A 20,365-nucleotide genomic window follows, 5' to 3' on the forward strand; every position below is an offset into this window, starting at 1 on the left:
GAGCACTGGCTTCTCTTCTGGAGGTCCTGAGTTCAAATCCCAGCAACCACATGGATGCTCTTCCAAAGGTGGCTCACAACCATCTGTAATAGGATCTGATGCTCTCTTCTGGGGTATCTAAAGACAGCTACAGTGTACTTACACATAATAAATAAATCTTAAAAAAAAAAAGATAATCATCTGAAAACTACGGACTTTTTTTTTTTTTTACAAAGACAAACAGCTACATTTATTACATAAAACAGTCATTCCAAAAAGGAGCTATAGTCTCCATTTAGGGAATTCTCTTTACAAAAACTTAAAATCCACACACATTGAAATACTAAGTTATTTTGGTGGTAATATTTTTTAATTAATCAGAACTTTCTAAATTTTCTAAAATAAGCCATGAGTATAATAAAAATTTTAACTTTCAAAAATTCTTTTTTTTGAGCCTTTCTTCTTCTGTACTAAATGATTTGCTTTACACCTTCATATAAAATGTAAAAGCACGAGTTTCTACAAATCCTAGATTGTCTAATAGTAAAAGACAGGGTTACTTGTATTTCTGTTGTTAAACAGTTCAGGAAATTAATGCTGGCATTTCATCATACACTAAGAATAAACATCCCATGTAAAAAGCTAGAAGCATGGAAAAATATGACTAGCAAAAAGGACATTCATATAATACATTATTCTTATTTTATTTATTTCTTATTTATATCTTAAGTTCAACTACGGACTTTCAATGTGGCCCCTGACCTTCTGGCATGAGGATCACCAGGACTGTTTGTAAAAGCCGAGTTTCCGGGTTCCAGCCCAGCTCTATCGAGTCAGAACTGCTGAGATCTAGGTCCAGGGACCTTCACTTAAAACCAGCTCCACAGATCATCATCATCCATACAAAAGCAGAAAGGGCAGATAATAAATGTCTGAGCTCTCCAACCCTACACCATTTAAATAAATAGATAATGTAGTCCTTGTACTCAGTGATTATGTCTGCCCTTCTTAGACAAGACCCCCCCAACCCCACCGCCATGTCTTCAGCATAAACTCCGTCTCCCTGTAGGTAGGCAGATCTCTGTTCTTTATCTCATTCCCATGTCACTCCCTACATCGGTTCACTGTCCCTGCTCCACAGCTCCACACCTCTCCTGGGACAGGGACAATCAGGATGTGACAAGGTAACTGAGCTATTATCATCTCCTCCTGGATTTGTCTCCTTAAGAAGAGACAGGCTTATTAGTCCAGCATTATGTCCATGTTTACCTTGGGGCACCTGAGCAAAAGAAACCTTGCCTCTTTTGGTCAACACTGATCCAGAAAGTCATACTACAATACTAAACTAAAACACTGTACAACAGCGTTCCAACACAAAGAAAGGTCTGTTATGCAGAGGGTATTCCACACACACACTGAGCGTTTCTGTGGGGAGCCTGGCTCACCTCCCCGACAGGCTTTTCTTTTCTCTCTGGCAGAATCTGCCTTCTGTCCTTCCCTTTCCCTTCACAGGGGTGAAAGAAGATTTGGGGGGTGGGGTCCTACAAAGGTTAGTATGCTAATCTAAATTAGCTGGTTTTGAAGCATCAGGAATGCCTGCTCATAGCCTTGTACCACTGCCCCTTGCACTGTTACATGATCTTGTCTTTGTGGGCTTTAGAGCCATGTGCGGGCTGAGTAGCCTGCAGCCTAGCCAGCCACCCATGAGTGATTTAGAAAAGCATGCACGTTTTAATAAAATGCTATTTCTACCTGTAAAACGCTGTGAAGGGACATTATTTCTTTGGGTCTGATGAGAATAAGCCTGTACTTTTGGGTCAGTTTATACTCAACAATTATGCAATATCCAGAAAATGAGTTTGGAAATTCCCATTTCTGTTCCAAAATTTGAGTAACTTATTCCTTGAGTATTTGGTGAAAATGTTTTTAGCTACAAAATAACAGTCTTATATGTGTTCCATTTATTATTTAATTAATTCTATTTTCCTAGCAATTTTGTCTATTTCATCTAACTTTCAAAGCTCTTACTATAATTACTATGCATCAAAGTTTTATTTCTTTATTAAGGTAAAATTCATACAGTATGAAGTTCATCACTTTAGCTCATGCTCAGTGTTGTGTAATCATTTCAAAAGGAAGCTCTAAATGACCAGTAATCCACTTTCAGTTCCTATGAAATGTATCTAGTCTGGACTGTCTATACAAGTGACTGCATGTCTGACTTACTTCATTTAGCATGTCTTCAAGGTCCATACATGTCACATGAGTCAGTACTTCACTTTTAAGGCTGAATAATCTTTTATCATAAGAATGACACATCTGTTTAGCCATCAGTCAGCTGATAAACATATGAGTCATTCTGTATTTTAATTATTTGAATTGTTAGTGCTGAAATAAGCCTTTGTATACAGTATTTGCTTGGATATATACCTCAAAGTGGAATTTCCAGGGCACATAACTGCTCAAGGACCTATCAAGTTATTCTTCACAGCAGCTACACCTTTTTGCATCAGCAATGCATGAGTTTCAATTTCTCCAATTCCTTGCCAGCACTTGCCATTTCCCACTTGTTTTAGCTATCCCAATGGGAGGGCATGGGTTTTTCATTATAGTTTGAAGTTTAATTTCTCTGTCTAATAATATGAACATCATTTAATGTGCTTTTTGGTCACAGATATGTCTTCCAGTAGCTAGCTATTCAAGTCTTCCACCTGCTTACTAATCAGTTGCCTTTTTGTTTCAAAACTCTTCATAGAACAGGTAAGTGAAATACTAATTTAATTCTTAACTTGCTAATGCTTTCTTATATTCTGTGGGCAACCTCTTCACTTTCTTCATAGTGTTCTTTGATGCTCAAATATTTTTAATTTTGATCAAACCTAGTTTGTTAGTATTTTACCTGTATTATTGCATGGACTTTTTTGTGTCCTTTTTTTAAAGATTTATTTATTTTATTTATATGAGTACATTGTAGCTGTCATCAGACACACCAGAAGAGGGCATCAGATCCTATTACAGATGGTTGTGAGCCACCATGTGGTTGCTGGGATTTGAACTCAGAACCTTTGGAAGAGCAGTCAGTGCTCTTAACCGCTGAGCCATCTCTCCAGCCCCCTTTTTGTGTCATTTTTAGGAAACCACTGTGTTTTGGTCATGAACATTTGCTTCTCTGTTTTTCCAAATGTTATGGTTTTGGCTTTCACATACCTATTTGATAAGGTCCAAATGCATCCTTTTGCATGAAGATATTTCTGTTGTAAATAGACTGGTTTTTGTCCTGCTGAACACTAGATGCCTGGATTTAGTTCTGGCCATTGAGTTCTAGCCCATTGTTCTGCATATTATAGTGCCATTACCATACTGTTTTAAGTGTTACAACTCTAGAACAAGTATTGCTATCAAGAACTGTAAGTCCTCCAACTTCGTTCTTTTGCAAAATATTTTAGGTTATTTGTTATTCCTTAGAAATTGATATAGAAAAAAATATACTAGGTTTTTTACATGAATTGCACTGAATCTGCTGATAATTTAGAGAAAGAGCTCATCTTAATAGATTGAAGGTAAAGAGATAGCTCAATCAGTAAAGTGCTCACTGTGCAAGCATGAGAGCCTGTGCTCAGAGTCCTAGAACTTTCATGAAAAGTCCAGTGAAGCATTGCATGTGATTAATCCTAGCACTGGGGATGTGGAGACAAGAGGGTCACTAGTACTTGCTGGCCAGACAATCTAGCCAGTTAGTGAACTCTATGTTTAGTAAGAGACTTTCTTACTCAAAGGAAGAAGAAGAAGAAGAAGAAGAAGAAGAAGAAGAAGAAGAAGAAGAAGAAGAAGAAGAAGAAGAAGAAGAAGAAGAAGAAGAAGAAGGAACATCAGCTTCTAGAAGTCTACACATATATGCACGAACATGCACACATTCATACACATAAGGCATGAACACAGAATATCTTTTATAGGCCTTCTTTAAAATCAACAGTTTTAACGTTTTTACTCTGCAGTCTCACAACTTTGAAATTAAGGATCAAGTTTATCCCCAGCTGACTGTTGGTGCCCAACCTCAGCTGATACTTTCAAAGTAACCCCTACACCTCAGGCTAAGGGAAAATCATAGATATGGCAGAAAGGTTTTAAGAGCTGTCGCAAGATAGTGTCCCCAAGTCATGACAAGGAAGATGCATCTATGAAATCCTAACAATATGGTGGCTTGACCAAGACTGGTATAAAGAGCATATCACTTGGCATGCCAGTGTAAACAAAGGAAATCCCACACAGTCCACTCCTAGATGGGAGAGCTGTAGGTTGTCAGTGACTGCTGAGAGATGGACAAGATTTCCGCAGGGGCAAGCTCTCACAGTGGTCGTCCAATCTCAAGTGGTCAGTCATGGACATGTGCACATAAGGGCAACACTAAGTGGACTCAGTGGGTCATGTACACACAAGTGTATAGATATAATGTACATATTATATGCATATATAGTAATAATAATTCAAGAAGAAACTATCCACAAATCTGGGAGTGGTGGACAGGAGAGGAGTTTCAAAAGAACAGAGAGGTGGGATCCATGAAGATAGAATGTTCATGTACAACATTCTCAAAAATTGACTTTAAAAAAACCCATATTGGGAAATTTTTATTCCCAATTATTTTATCCTTTTAGATAATATATTACATGAATTTTTCCAGCTATTAGAAATTTTATCTACAGCATCAAGTCATCTGCCTAGAGAAATAACTTTGCTTCCTCCTTTCCAGTTTGGAAACTATCAAATATGGCTCAAAAAGAAACAGGAAATATGCACATCTATTACTAGTAAAGATATTGAATCAGACATCAAAATGCACCAAGAAGGAAAATCTCAAAGCCAGAGGCTTCACCAGTGAATTTTACAAAATATTTTAAAAGCTACAACTAACCCTCTTAAATTTTTCTAAAAAAAAAAAAAGAAAAGAAAAGGAGCCAATATTTCAAATTTTGTAAACTCTCATTACCCTGACACCAAAGCCATATACAGAAATCACAAAAAACCCAAAAGTGCCCCCATACCTGTTCTGTAGAGCAGAACCAAGGGAGTTGTTATAAACCTGCTATAAAAAGGTAAAAGCAAATCCCAACCATGTCCAGTAAAAGCAAAAGGTTTCTCTTTTCTTGTTATTGAAATGCAAGGAAAAACACAAAAACAGTCAGTGGTTGGCCCAGTGAGAATTCTGGATCTAGAAAGACAACAATACAACAATTAGGCACTAAAGTATGTGATCTTCCATTCTTGTTCTCACAGACCTAACAGTCATTTATGTGTGCTTACTTGTAAAATAGAAGATGTGATTGTTGGGGTTTTTGTTGTTGTTGTTGCTGTTGTTGTTTTTTAATTTCCAAACCTCTACAGTGTGGTCTATAGAGTTGTGGTTTAGTGGGAAAGAGAAGATTCTAATGACTTTGAGGTGAGCTTAAGAGATGACTCAGTAGTTAAGAATGCTGTGACTGTGCCCTCTGAGCTCAGGGAACCCTGAGGAAGAAAGAGGGGCAAGAGGAATTGTGAGAGGTAGAGGGGGTTGACTGCACTAAGAGAGCATTGACGTGTGGCTCACACAATCAACTACACAGGGCTTACAGAGACTGAAGCAGCAATCACGGAGCCTGCCTGGTCTGAGCTAGGTCCTCTGCATATGTGTTCTGGCCATGTAGCTTGGTGTTTCTGTGGACTCCTAAGAGTGAGAGTGGAGGAGTCCTGGACTTTTTTTTTGCCTGCTCTTGGAACTCTTTTCCTCCTGCTGGGTTGACTTGTCCAGCCTTGATATGAGGGTTTGTGCCCAGTCTTATTGTATCTTGGTATGGCATGTTCAGGTGCTATCCCTAGGAAGTCTGCTCTTTTCAGAAGAGAAACAGAGATGTAGTGGATCATAAGAGGAGAAAAGAGGGACATAAGGGGAGGGGGGAGATGATGATAACACTGGGAGGAGTGGAGGGGGTTGAAAACTGTGGTCAGAATGTATTGTGTAAGAGAAGAATTTTACTTATTTTTCTATTGGATATTTTCTTTATTTACATTTCAAATGTTACCCCCTGTACTGGCTAGCTTTGTGTCAACTTGACACAGCTGGAGTTATCACAGAGAAAGGAGCTTTAGCTGGGGAAATGCCCCCATGAGATCCAGCTGGGGAAATGCCCCCATGAGATCCATCTGTGGGGCATTTCCTCAATTAGTGATCAAGGGGGAGAAGGCCCTGCTTGTGGACGTTGTACATCGTGGTGCGCACTAGGCTCCGCACCACGATGTACAACGTCCACAAGCAGGGTGGCAAGAATCCACCTCTGTATTTGTAAGGCCTCTGTATTTGTAAGGCCTCTGTATTTGTAAGGACTCTCAGGAGACAGCTATATCAAGCTCCTGTCAGCAAGAACTTCTTGGCATCCACAATACAGTCAGGGTTTGGTAACTGTATATGGGATGGATCCCCAGGTGGGACAGTCTCTGGATGGCCTTTCTTTTAGTCTCTGCTCTATACTTTATCTCCATATTTACTCCTGTGAATATATTGTTTTCTGTCTAAGAAAGACACCCACACTTTGGTCTTCCTTCTTCTTGAGCTTCATGTGGTCTGTGAATTATATCTTGAGTATTGGAGATTTTGGGCTAATATCCACTTATAAGTGAATGCATACTATGTGTGTTCTTTTGTGATTGAGTTATCACTCAGGATGCTATTTTGTAGTTCTGTCCATTGGCCTAAGAATTTCATGAATTCATTGTTTTTAATAGCTGAATAGTACTCCATTGTGTAAATGTACCACATTTTCTGTATCCATTCCTCTGTTAAAGAACATCTGGGTTCTTTCCAGCTTCTGGCTATTATAAATAAGGCTGCTATGGACATAGTGGAGCATGTATCCTTATTAAATGTTGGAGCATCTTCTGGATATATGCCCAGGAGTGGTATAGCCGGGTCCTCAGGTAATGCTATGTCCAATTTTCTGAGGAATGGCCAGAATGATTTCCAGAGTGGTTATACCAGCTTAAAATTCTACCACCAATGGAGGAATGTTACTCTTTCTCCACATCCTCGCCAGCATCTACTGTCACCTGAGTTTTTGATTTTAGCCATTCTGACTGGTGTGAGGTGGAATCTCAGGGTTGTTTTGATTTGCATTTTTCTGATGACTAAGGATGTTGAACATTTCTTTAGGTGCTTCTTGGCCATTCGATATTACTCAGTTGAAAATTCTTTATTTAGTTCTTTACCCCATTTTTAATAGGGATATTTGATTGTCTGGAGTCTAACTTCTTGAGTTCTTTGTAAATACTGGATATTAGCCCTCTATTGAATATAGGACTGGTACAGATCTTTTCCCAATCTGTTGGTTGCCATTTTGTCCTATTGGCAGTGTCCTCTGCCTTACAGAAGCTTTGCAATTTTATGAGGTCCCATTTGTGGATTCTTGTGTTCAAGGCTCTTCCCCACTTTCTCATCTATAAGATTTAGTGTATCTGGTTTTATATGGAGGTCCTTGATCACCTTGGACTTGACCTTTGTACAGGAAATAGGAATGGGTCGATTTGCATTCTTCTACATGCTGGCTGCCAGTTAAACCAGCACCATTTGTTGAAAATGCTGTTTTTCTTCCACTGGATGGTTTTAGCTTCTTTGTCAAGTATCAAGTGACCATATGTGTGTGGGTTCAATTCTGGGTCTTCAATTTTATGCCATTGATCTTCCTGTCTGTTTCTGTACCAATTCCATGCACTGTTTATCACTATTGTTCTGTAATACAGCTTGAGGTCAGGAATGGTGATTCTCCCCAGAAGTTCTTTTATTGTTAAGAATAGTTTTACTATCCTGGGTTTTTGGTTATTCCAAATGAATTTGCAAATTGCTCTTTCTAACTCTATGAAGAATTGAGTTGGAATTTTGATGCGTTGAATCTGTAGATTGCTTTTGGCAAGATGGCCAATTTTACTATATTAATCCTGCTAATCCATGAGCATGGGAGATCTTTCCATCTTCTGAGATCTTTTTTGATTTCTATCTTCAGAGACTTGAAGTTCTTGTCATACAGATCTTTCACTTGCTTGGTTAGAGTTACAACAAGGTATGCAATATTATTTGTGACTATTGTTAAGGGTGTTGTTTCCCTAATTTCTATCTCAGCCTGTTTATCCTTTGAGTAGAGGAAGGCTACTAATTTGTTTGAGTTACTTTTATATCCAGCTACTTTGCTGAAGTTGATTATCAGCTTCAGGAGTTCTCTGGTGGAATTTTAGGGGTCAGTTAATTATCGATCATATCGTCTGCAAATAGTAATATTTTGACTTCTTCCTTTCTTCCTTTCCAATTTGTATCCCTTTGACTTCCCTTTGTCGTCTAATTACTCTAGCTAGAATGTCAAGTACTATATTGAATAGTTAGGGAGAGAGAGGGGAGCCTTGTCTAGTCCCTGATTTTAGTGGGATTGCTTCAGTTTTCTCTCCATTTAGTTTGCTGTTGGCTACTCGTTTGCTGTATATTGCTTTTACTATGTTTAGGTAGAAGCCTTGAATTCCTGGTCTTTCCAAGACTTTTAATATGAAGGGATANTGAATTTTGTCAAATGCTTTTTCAGCATCTAATGAAATGATCATGTGTTTTTTTTTTCTTTGAGTTTGTTTATGTAGTGGATACCGTTGATGGATTTTTGTATATTGAACCATCCCTGCATTCCTGCGATGAAGTCCACTTGATTGTGGTGAATGATCATTTTGATGTGTTCTTGGATTCAGTTAGCAAGAATTTTATTAAGTATTTTTGCATCTATATGCATAAGGGAGATGTGTCTGAAGTTCTCATTCTTTGTTTGATCTTTGTATGGTTTAGGTATAAGCATAATTGTGGCTCCATAAAATGAATTGGATAGTGTTCCTTCTGTTTCTATTTTGTGGAATAGTTTGAAGAGTACTGGTATTAGGTCTTCATTAAAGGTCTGATAGAATTCTCCACTAAACCTATCTGGTCCTGGGCTTTCTTTGGTTGGGAGACTATTAATGACTGTTTCTATTTCTTTAAGGGTTATGGGACTGTTTAGATGGTTTATCTGATCCTGTTTTAACTTCAATACCTATATGTGTCTAGAAAATTGTCCATTTCATCCAGATTTTCCAATAAGCTTTTATAGTAGGATCTGATGTTTTTTTGAATTTCCATGGTTTCTGTTGTTATGTCTCCCTTTTCATTTTAAAATTTTTTAGTTTGGATACTGTCTGTGTGCTATCTCGTTATTCTGGCTAAGGGTTTATTGATCTTGTTGATTTTCTCAAAGAACCAGCTCCTGGTTTTGTTGATTCTTTGTATACTTCTTTTTGTTTCTATTTCGTCCCTGAGTTTGATTATTTCTTGCTGTCTACTCTTCTTGGGTGTATTTACTTCTTTTTGTTCTAGAGCTTTCAGGTGTGCAGTCAAGTAGCTAGTGTAAGCTCTCTCCAGTTTCTTTTTGGAGACATTTAGAGCTCTGAGTTTTCCTCTTAGCACTGCTTTCATTGTGTTCCATAAGTTTTAGTATGATGTGCTGTCATTTTCAAGAAATTCTAAAAGGTTTTAATTTCTTCCTTGACCAAGTTATTATTGAGTAGAGCGTTGTTCAGCCTCTATATGTATGTGTGTTTTCTGGGTTTTTTTTGTTGTTGTTGTTGGAATATAAGACCAGCCTTAGTCCATGGTGATCTGATAACATGCATGGGATTATTTCAATCTTCTTGTATCTGTTGAGGCCTGTTTTATGACCATTTATTATGGTCAATTTTGGAGAAGGTACCATGAGATACTGAGAAGATATATTCTTTTGTTTTAGGATAAAATGTTCTATAGATATCTGTTAAATTCATTTGGTTCATACCTTCTCTTTGTTTCAATGTGTCTCTGATTAGTTTGTGTTTTCATGATCTGTCCATTGATGAGAGTGGGATGTTGAAGCCTGCCACTATTATGGTATAGGTACAATGTGTGCTTTGAGCTTTAATAAAGTTTCTTTTGTGAATGCCCTTGCATTTGGAGCACAGATGTTCAGAACTGAGAGTTCATCTTGGTAGATTTCTCCATGGAAGAGTATGAAGTGTCCTTCCTTATCTTTTTTTGATAACTTTTGGTTGAAAGCCAATTTTATTCACTATTAGAATGACTACTCTAGTTTATTTCTTAAGATCACTTGCTTGGACAATTTTTTTCTAGCCTTTTACTCTGAGGTAGTGTTTGTCTTTGTCACTGAAGTGTGTTTTCTGTATGCAGCAAAATGCTTGGTCCTGTTTATTTATTCAGTTTGTTAGTCTATGATTTTCTATTGGGGGAATTGTGTCCATTGATGTTAAGAGATATTAAGGAGAAGTGATTGTTGCTTCCTGTAATTTTTGGTTTTAGAGGTGGAATTATGTTTGTGTGGCTTTCTTCTTTGGGGTTTGTTGAAAGAAGATTATGTTCTTGCTTTTTTTAGGGTGTAGTCTCCATCCTTGTGTTGGAGTTTTCTATCTATTATCCTTTCTAGGACTGGATTTGTGGAAAGATATTGTGTAAATTTGTTTTCAACATGAAATATATTAATTTTCCATCTATGTTAATTGAGAGTTTTGCTTGATATAGTAGCCTCAACTGGCTTTTTTATGTTCTCTTAAAGTCTGTATGACATCTGCCCAGGATCTTCTAGCTTTCATAATAAACTCTGGTGAGAAGTCTGGTGTAATTCTGATAGGCCTGCCTTTATATGTTACTTAACCTTTTACCCCTTACTTCTTGTAATATTCTTTCTTTGTTTAGTGCATTTAGTGTTTTGACTATTATGTGACCAGAGAAATTTATTTTCTGGTCCAGTCCATTTGGAGTTCTGTAGGCCTCTTATATGTTCATGGGCATCTCTTTCTTTAGGTTAGGGAAGTTTTCTTCTGTAATATTGTTGGAGACATTTACTGGCCCTTTAAGTTGGGAATTTTTGCTCTCTTGTATACCTATTTAGGTTTGGTCTTCTCATTGTGTCTTGCATTTCATGGATGTTTTGGGTTAGGAGCTTTTTGCATTTTGCATTTTTTTTTTTACTGTAGTATCTGTTTTCTATGGTATCTTCTGCACCTGAGATTCTCTCTTCTATCTCTTGTATTCTGTTGGTGATGCTTGCATCTATGACTTCTGATCTCTTGCCAAGGTTTTCTATCTCCAGGGCTGTCTCCCTTTGTGATTTATTGTTTCTACTTCCATTTTTAGATCTTGGATGGTTTTGTTCATGTCCTTCACCTGTTTGATTGTCTTTTCCTTTTATTCTTTAAGGGATTTTTTTTTGTGTGTGTGTTTCCTCTTTAAGGGCTTCTACCTATTTATCTGTTGTCTTAGTTGGGGTTTCTATTCCTGCCCAAGCATCATGACCAAGAAGCAAATTGGGGAGGAAAGGGTTTATTCAGCTTACACTTCCACATTGCTGTTTATCACTGAAAGAAGTCAGGACTGGAAATCAAGAAGGTCAGGGAGCAGGAGCTGATGCAGAGGCCATGGAGGGATATTGTTTGCTGGCTTGCTTACACTGGCTTGCTCAGCCTACTCTTATAGAACCAAGATGGCACCACCCACAAGGGGACATTCCCCCCTTGATCACTAATTGAGAAAATGCCGTACAGCTGGATCTCTTGGAGGCATTTCCCCAACTGAAGCTCCTTTCTCTGTGATAACTCCAGCTGTGTCAAGTTGACACAAGACTAGCCAGAACACCTGTGTTCTCCTGTATTTCTTTAAGGGAGTTATGTATGTCCTTCTTATAGTCCTCTATCATCATCATGAGAAATGATTTTAGATCCAAATCTTGCTTTTCTGGTGTGATGGTGTATCCAGGACTTGCTATGGTGGAAGAATTGGGTTCTGATGTTGCCAAAGTAACCTTGGTTTCTATTGCTTATGTTCTTATGCTTGCCTCCTGCCATCTGTTTATTGCTAGTGCTCCCTGCCCTCGATATATCTGACTGGTGTATGTCCTTCCTGTGATCCTGGTTGTGTCAGAACTCCACAGAGTCCATCTGTCTTTGTGATCCAGTGATCCTGAGATCCTGGGTGTGTCAGAGTTCCTGGGAGTTAAGCTGCTTCTGGGACCCTGAGAACCTGGTGTGACCAAGCTCCTGGGATCCTGGGATTCTGTGATCCTGGGCATGTTAGAGTGCCTGGGAGTGGAGCTTCCTCTGGGTGTTGTGGGACTGGTTGTGAAGTTTGAACCCAAGGTAAACTGGCACAGGCCGGAAGGAACCCAAGCCACTGGTCAGGCAGGGTTCCTCGGTCCCTGTGTCTGCTGGTCCCCAAGGAAAAAAAGATTTTTTTTAAAAGATTACTCATTGTGCTTTAGGAGGACAGCACCTACATCAGGTGGCTCACAAATGCCTGTAACTCCAACTCCTGGGGCTCCAATGATCTTTTTATTCTCCACCAACATTCATACACACAAATTATAAAATAATTTTCAGTCAGGTGTAGTGGTATATATCTTTAATCCTAGCGCTCTGAAGGCAGAAGCAGTTTGAAACAAACCAACTAGGGATATAAACTTATAACCACCTGCAACTTTAGTTCCAGGGATCTGATGCCCTCTTTTGATCTCTGTAGGCACCTGCACACACGGACACACACATATATACACACACAAATAAAACTTAAGATTCCATGCTAAAAACTGTAACAACTTTATTTTTAAAGCTCTAGAGGGACATCCTCCTTATCGCCACTCAACCACCAATAGACAAAAAAAGGTATTTAATAGAGGGATGGCCCAAGTACCTACTAAATAGCTATCAAGAGTCTGTTACATGTATATTGCTATTTAACATATCCATGGAATACTTCGTCCTTCACAAAAAGTATGCTGAAGTCTCCTCTGTGGAGACCCTGTGCTTACCTCTGGGTATACAGTGATCAATAAAGCTGATACAGTCCTTGCTACAGTGAACTGCAGGGTCATGAAGAAGATATCATCAAGAAGCAAAATTTTTTAAAAATGCTATTCCATTACAAGTTATGATAAGTTCTCTTTATGTGTGTTTGTGTGTGCAAAAACATGTACGTGTGTGTGAATGTGCACAAGTATGGAAATCAGAAGACAACTTTGGATATTGTTCCTAAGTGTCCCAAGAGAGATAATGTCTCTTCTTGGCTTGAAGCTCATCAAGTAGACTGAGCTCGATAGCCAGCCAGTCCCAGAGATTCAGCTGCCTCCATTTCCCCAGGTCTGAGATTACAAAGGTGTCACAGCCATGTTTAGGCCTTTTTTTTTTTTCTTCACATGAGCACTGGGCACTTGATTTATGGCAAGTACCGTGCCAGCTGTGCCTTCCCAACATTCATCAGTGCTCTTAAAAGAAGAACCAGGAGAAAGAATACACTGGCGACTCTAAGAGAATTCTAGCATGTCTGAAGTGAAGGATGTGAACCGTGAGCAGTCAAATAATGGAAATCTTTGCATATCATCAGGGCATCCAGGATGAAGCCAGTGACAGCTGCGAAAGATTTTGGTGGAGAAGTGACATGATCAGAATTTCTTAAAGCGTAAATCTGAACATGTCATCACTCATACAAGAATTGGCCTTATTAGGGACTGGTGAGATGACTCAGCGGTTAAGAGCACTGACTGTTCTTCCGAAGGTCCTGAGTTCAAATCCCAGCAACCACATGGTAGCTCACAACCATTCATAATGAGAGCTGATGCCCTCTTCTGGAGTGTCTGAAGAAAGCTTCAGTGTACTTACATATAGTAAATAAATAAATACTTTTAAATGAAAAGAAATGACCCTATTAAAGGTAGTTCTACCTTCTTTGTCAAATATTTCTCTCACAATGCTCAAAGAGCATCTGTTATCTGAGACTGTATAAAAATTAACAATTGTAATTCATGTCGCTGGGATGAAACCTAACCCAAGGAAGAAATGTACCATTTACTACTGGTTAACCAGCACCACATACAATATATAAAATATACCTATATTTTTACTTATTATTCACAGCACCTTTTGAAGTTTGGTCTTTTGCTTTAGTTGTAATGCTAAATACTGGCTCCCAAGTCCTGGTTGCTCCCAAGGATGAGAGAGTTTGCATGTACCCACATGACACTATGTAACCTTGTCCCCCAAGTTATCCCTCATCGGTGAACAAAGATGCCTACACCCAATAGCTAGGCAGGAGAGATGTAGGAGGAGTTCTTGGGTTCCTATGCTTGGGGTCTGAGAAGACCACAAAGAGAGGGAAGAAAGGGAGAGAGGAGGAAACCACCATGGGGTAGGTGAGTCATAATAATATGGCCATGAGAGCTGGCCAATGAGAGTTAAGAGCTGTCTAGAAAGAACATAGCAAATTATAACATGGGGTTACTGATGGGAAATAGATTTTAATAGCATAGAGGGTAGATATCTGCCCAGCTCTAGTGCTGATTGACCCTTATTATAGGTATGTGTGTTTTATTCAGGAACTGAATGATCAAAGGCAGGGTAGAAGTCCCTGACTAAGATTAAATATTTTCAACAACTGCATCTTTATGAAACATGTGTCTGGAATCACTACTGTAATGGTTGAGTTCTGCTAAAGAGCCATCTGCCCCATTTCCCTCATGGTTCCTCTTCGGACACTTGGAGCGCCTCTCATCTGTTTGTCCCTCTTCTGGTCATATCTCAGCTTGAAGCCTTAGTCCCATGTCCACATCTTGACTGCCTTGTAGCAAGCAGATACGTTACATAGGGCTGTTCCACCTCTGTGTCTCCAGGTTCTTTAAGGTCATCTGTTTCCATGTCTCTAGTACTGTTTACATTTAACACATTTGTAACAAATTCCAGAGATCAAACAATTCAGCTTTATTCCAAAGATAAAATTAACACAAGTCTAATGAAAGCCTACTCTAAAATTTTACTGCAATGTGCCATTGAAAATACCTGAGACAGGAATGACTAAGATGTCTAAGGAAAAATATTGTTATTTCTAGAACAAGGCTTCCTTGTCAGCCATTGTGAAGTCAGTCATCCAATAAAGAAAAAAAAATACATGAACAAATGAAAAAGACTTAACAAACAGAAAGAATAGTTTCACAGGAATAGATTTGCTTAGAAAAAGCAACGTTTGCAGGCAGATGTCAAGCAAGCCTTATTAGATCCTTACTTGAGAAGACAGGCATTTTTAGTCAGCACTTAAGCTACCATCATGGAGTAGAATAAGCTCTGACCGAGAAGTCAGAAGGACATTGTCATCAAAGTTTGTCACAATACAGTGTTGACCAAGTATTTTGATTTTTTTCTTTGATTTCATTTTCTTGTTTCCATAATCAATGCCAATATATTTATTATTCTTTTAGTTATTCAGTTTATATTAGGATCCTACCCAATTCTATAAAAGATTGAAACACAAAAGATTTTTTTTCCTTGCACTGATATTTACTGACTACATTTATCCAGGTTTTATTTTGGATTTGGAGCAAATTTCCAGTGACTGCATTGATGTTCTCCCAACTATGACACAGCAAAGACAAGAAGTATTAGAAGGTGAACGTTGGGACCTACTACATCCATAATAAATTAGCCTGAGTACAAATACTTCATGACTGTGAAACTGCAGAACTCATATTCTGGTCAAAATCCTAAAGGGCTAAATCATATCTACAATTTCTCTGCTGAGTTCTGCCAATGGCAGGTGCATCCTTGGGAAAGTGACGGGTACCCAATGAAAGACAGTCACACACTTGGTGCCAAGGGCACTTTGCCCAGCAGTTTTTTCACTGCATCTTTTACTTCTTTGTTTCTTAAGCTGTATATTATTGGGTTCAACATAGGGGTAAGCACTCCATACAGCAACGAGATGATTTTGTCTATTTCTTGTGAGTTTGATGAAGAAGGCTTCAGGTACATGGAGAGAGCAGCCCCATAATATAAGATCACCACAGTCAAGTGTGCACCACAGGTTGAAAAAGCTTTGTTTCTTCCCTCTGTTGAACTGATTCTCAGAATTGTAGAAAGGATGAAGCCATAAGAGATGCAAATCAAGAGCATTGGAATGGGCAGAAGAAGAACACTGACCACCAGCATAACCATGTCCATGAGCAGCGAACTCACGCAAGCTAATTTTAGCACTGCAAGAATTTCACATGTGAAGTGGTTGATGATGTTCCCACAGAAGGGAATCTGCAGGGCAAAACTAGTTTCCAGCAGAGCAGTCAGACAGCCTGTCACCCAGGAGATGGTGGCCATCAGCACACAGACTTGCCTGTTCATGATGATTGGGTACCTCAGAGGGTTACAGATGGCCACATAACGATCGTAGGCCATCACAGCCAGAAGTATGCATTCTGTGGACCCCATGGAAAGGGACAGGTACATCTGTACAGCACACCCAGAAAAGATAATGGTTTTCTTAGATGACAGCAAGTTCACGAGCAAAGTGGGAATAGAAGCAGATGTGTAACAGATATCCATGAAAGAGAGGTTTCCAAGAAACAAGTACATGGGGGTTTGAAGGTGTGAATCCAGGACAGTGATCAAGATAAGAGTACCGTTACCCAGGATGGTAACCAGATACATGACAAGGCTGAAGACAAACAGAACAATCTCTAACCTTGGGTACCGGGAAAATCCCTCTAGGAAAAAAAGGCTCCAAACAGTGACATTTTCTCCTGGCATTTCCTCATGAGCACCACCAGCACCAACAGCTATTCTAGAGAGATTCTCTTCATTTCATCTGAGGAGCATAAATACATATAATGTCCATTATGCTAGAACAGTACTTTCAGACTTATTTTCGTTGCTATAAACACAAGTTCACCACACACACACACGCACACACACTCACACACACTCACACACACGCACACACACGCACACACACACTCACACACTCACATACACACACTCACACACACACTCACACACAAATTGCAGGATGGTGTACATTTTGATCTAAAGAGAAGAAAAGGGTTCAATCCATTTGTTTAATCCACAGCAAAGTTTAGAAAACAATGAAGCAGACAGCAGTATGCTAATTTAATATTTTTGTCAACCCATAATCCTATCCTTCGCACAGCACGTTTTCAACAAAGGTGTGAAAGTGGCCAAGTGAAGAAACACATCAATAGACATTGGATAAGTCCATTTTGAACTCTGCAAATTGAACACAATTTAGAAAAGTCGGTCACATACTTGAAGAGGTGACAGCTTATGCTAAAACTCAGGAATATTCTTCAGTGGTTAAAGGAAGGAATGCTAACATAAGTGAATTATTTTTAAAAGAAACTCTAAGGTATTCCAAGTCTAAAAGAACTGTCTGTTTTGCTAACACCTTATAAAACTTTTTTTCAAAATGGACAATGTTTAAAGCATGGTGGTTACACTTAAGAACCATTTTGCAAGTCAAACAAAATAACTCACCCCATTTAAACACTGATATGTTCACTACACAGTTTCTTTCACTACTGATCCCATACCTCATATTTAAAGAGTTCTAAGAGAAATTTGCTCTGGTAGTATTCTTATTATGTATTAAAATCCATGATTCCCAGGAAATACAGAAATTAAAATCTTTTCGAATTTCATTTAAGAGTTTTTTGAAAATAAAAGTGATAGTTGTAAAATGAGCTTACTTTTTCCATGTTTCATTAACAAAAATTATTACCAAAAAAACCCATAAAACAAACAAAACAAAACACAAAAACATATCTTGCTTTTGCACTTACATTGCTCATTACCACCGTCAAACTTTTTCTTTCCCTTCTGATTCTCTCCAGACTTTCTTCAAACACATATGCTCTCAAATATTCCTTCCACTGCATCCTGCCATGTTGCCGCTGTCTCTGCTTGCTTTCTTAGAAAGATCCACCGATCAGATGGTCCATGTTGCAGTACGTCAGCCTTTGTTTCTGTTCCTTGCTGCCAACCAGTCAGTCTTCTCCACGTTCTCTGCCTTTCAGAAGTTGACATCAACAGAGACAGTGAACACGGTACTGACATGACAGTGTATTAGTGTGTGGATGACAGAGACGTGGTTTATCAAAGTGCTTCCATCACAACACATTATCTTTCCCTTCTCCTTCCACTGTGGTTCATCTCTTCCCAATTAACAAGTGCTTTTATTTATTTCTCTCGTTTTACTCACTGATTCCTAAGCAGCTTACACTGCAAGTCCAAACATTATCAGTAATGTTGAATGTAGCTTTAATATGCTAGAAAAAAATTTCAGAATTCCTCCTCTCTATGATAAACAAACATAAAGTTTTTGCTTATCTTCTTAATATTTTCTTTCATCAAAAATCATTGATTCTTAATCATTAGTTAATGAATTCTTTCTTATGGATTTTTCTGCAAATTTTAATACTTAATAAAACCCTTGCCAAGTAAATTATTATACAAAGTTACTTTAAAGAAAAAAATATATACTGGTGTTAAAAAACAAAGTTAGCATGGGTGCTCAGAATTTGATATTTTGATACTGCACAAAAATAGTAATCAAAGAAAAACATTTCTCCCACTTGAATCCCATGCTATAAACTCCAAATAAAAATGTTTTATGATATGTTCCACAAGTTAGTTATGGTTGGTTATATGCAAAGAAGAATGAATATATCTACATTTAAAATCTGAAATGCTATAGAAAGATCAATTATGCAATGCATTTCTTTCAAAATGACCAGATGTTACAAACATAACCAAAATTACCAAAGGATCCCAACTGCAGTACTATATACATTTAAATCACTTGTTTTCAGGGAATACTCATTGTCCCTGAACAATTTAAAGTTTAGCAGCTGTATTATACAGAGGTTTAAAACTTCTCATCCTTCAGGGATGCCCCAAAGATCCCATTATATCAAACTTTTAAAAATGTCAAAAAAACCAACCACAGACTCTTCAAAATACTTGCAAAGACCTCATAAAAGCAAAGTTTGTTATTCCTCTTTCTCCATCCATCCCTAATTGTGTAAAAAAAATGTAAATGGCTATAACATAGAATACACTGATAGAGTTTTATACCATATCATCTGAGAATACTGATACTTTGACTTCTTTCCAATCTGTATCCACTTGATCTCCTTTAGTTGTCTTATTGCTTTAGCCAGAACTTCAAGTACTATATTGAAGAGATAAGGAGAGAGTGGATAGTCTTTCCTTGTCCCTGATTTTTAGTGGAACTGCTTTAATTTTCTCTCCACTTAATTTGATGGTGGCTATTGACTTGCTATATATTGCCTTTACTGTGTTTAGGTATATGCCTTGTATCGCTGATCCTTTTAACATGAGGGGGTTTCGATTTTGTCACAAGGTTTTCAGCATCTAATATGACGGACATGTGATTATTTTCTTTCAGTTTATGTGGTGGATTACGTTGACGTATTTTCATATACTGAACCACCCTGAATCCCTGCAATGAAGCCTACTTGATCATGGTAGATGATGTTTTTCATGCTTGGTTTGCAAGCATTTTATTGAGTATTTTTACATCAATGTTCATAATGGAAATTGGTCTAAAATTCACTTTGTTCAGTCTTTGTGTGGTTCAGCTATCAGGGTGACAATGGCTTCATAGAATGAGTTTGGCAGTGTGCCTTCTGTTTCTATTTTGTGAAATAGTTTGAGGAGTATGGGTATTAGCTGTTCTTTGAAAGTAGAATTCTGCACTAAAGCCATCAAGCCATTTTTACTATGTGAGTCCTACCAATCCATGAGCATGAGAAATCTTTCCATCTTCTGAGGTCTTCCTTGAATTCTTTCTTCAGAGACTTGAAACTCTTGTTATACAAAGCTTTCCCTTGCTTGGTTAACGTCCCACCAAGATGTTTTACATTACCTGTGAATACTGTGAACAATGTCACATGCTTGGTTAGTGACCCACGGAGGTGTTTTATATTAACTGTGACTACTGTGAACATAGTCACTTGCTTGGTTAGCATCCCATCCAGGAGTTTTACATTACCTGTGACAACTGTGAAAGCTGTCACTTGCTTGGTTAGCATCCCACCCAGGTGTTTTACATTACCTGTGACTGCTGTGAACGTTGTCACTTGCTTGGTTAGTTTCCCACCGAGGTGTTTAACATTACCTGTGACTGCTGTGAACCATGTCACTTGCTTGCTTAGCGTACCACCCAGGTGTTTTACATTACCTGTGACTACTGTGAATGCTGTCACTTTCTTGGTTAGTTTCTGATCGAGTAGTTTTGCATTACCTGTGACTACTGTGAGCACTGTCACTTGCTTAGTTAGCATCCCACTGAGATGTTTTACATTACCTTTGACTGCTGTGAATGCTGTCACTTACTAGGTTAGCATTCTAACTAGGTATTTTACATTACCTGTGACTGCTGTGAACGCTGTCACTTGCTTGGTTAGCGTCCCACCCGGGTGTTTTACATTACCTGTGACTACTCTGAATGCTGTCACTTGCT

General features: G+C 38.4%; 1 protein-coding gene across 1 annotated transcript; it reads right to left on the reverse strand.

Moving 5' to 3' along the window:
• Nucleotides 1-15,669: 15,669 nt before the first annotated feature.
• LOC110323480 (olfactory receptor 2K2) lies at nucleotides 15,670-16,613 on the reverse strand. Its single transcript, XM_021200726.1, has one exon. It carries the CDS (start codon nucleotides 16,609-16,611, stop codon nucleotides 15,670-15,672), a length of 942 nt encoding a protein of 313 aa, XP_021056385.1. The 5' UTR covers nucleotides 16,612-16,613.
• Between the last annotated feature and the right edge of the window lie 3,752 nt (nucleotides 16,614-20,365).

This window comes from Mus pahari, chromosome 6, assembly GCF_900095145.1.
Source record: "Mus pahari chromosome 6, PAHARI_EIJ_v1.1, whole genome shotgun sequence".
Classification (NCBI taxonomy): Eukaryota; Metazoa; Chordata; class Mammalia; order Rodentia; family Muridae; genus Mus; species Mus pahari.

Coding starts and splice junctions, on each gene's coding strand:
- LOC110323480 (XM_021200726.1), bottom strand. CDS start 16,611: ATGCCAGGAGAAAATGTCACTGTTTGGAGCCTTTTTTTCCTAGAGGGA.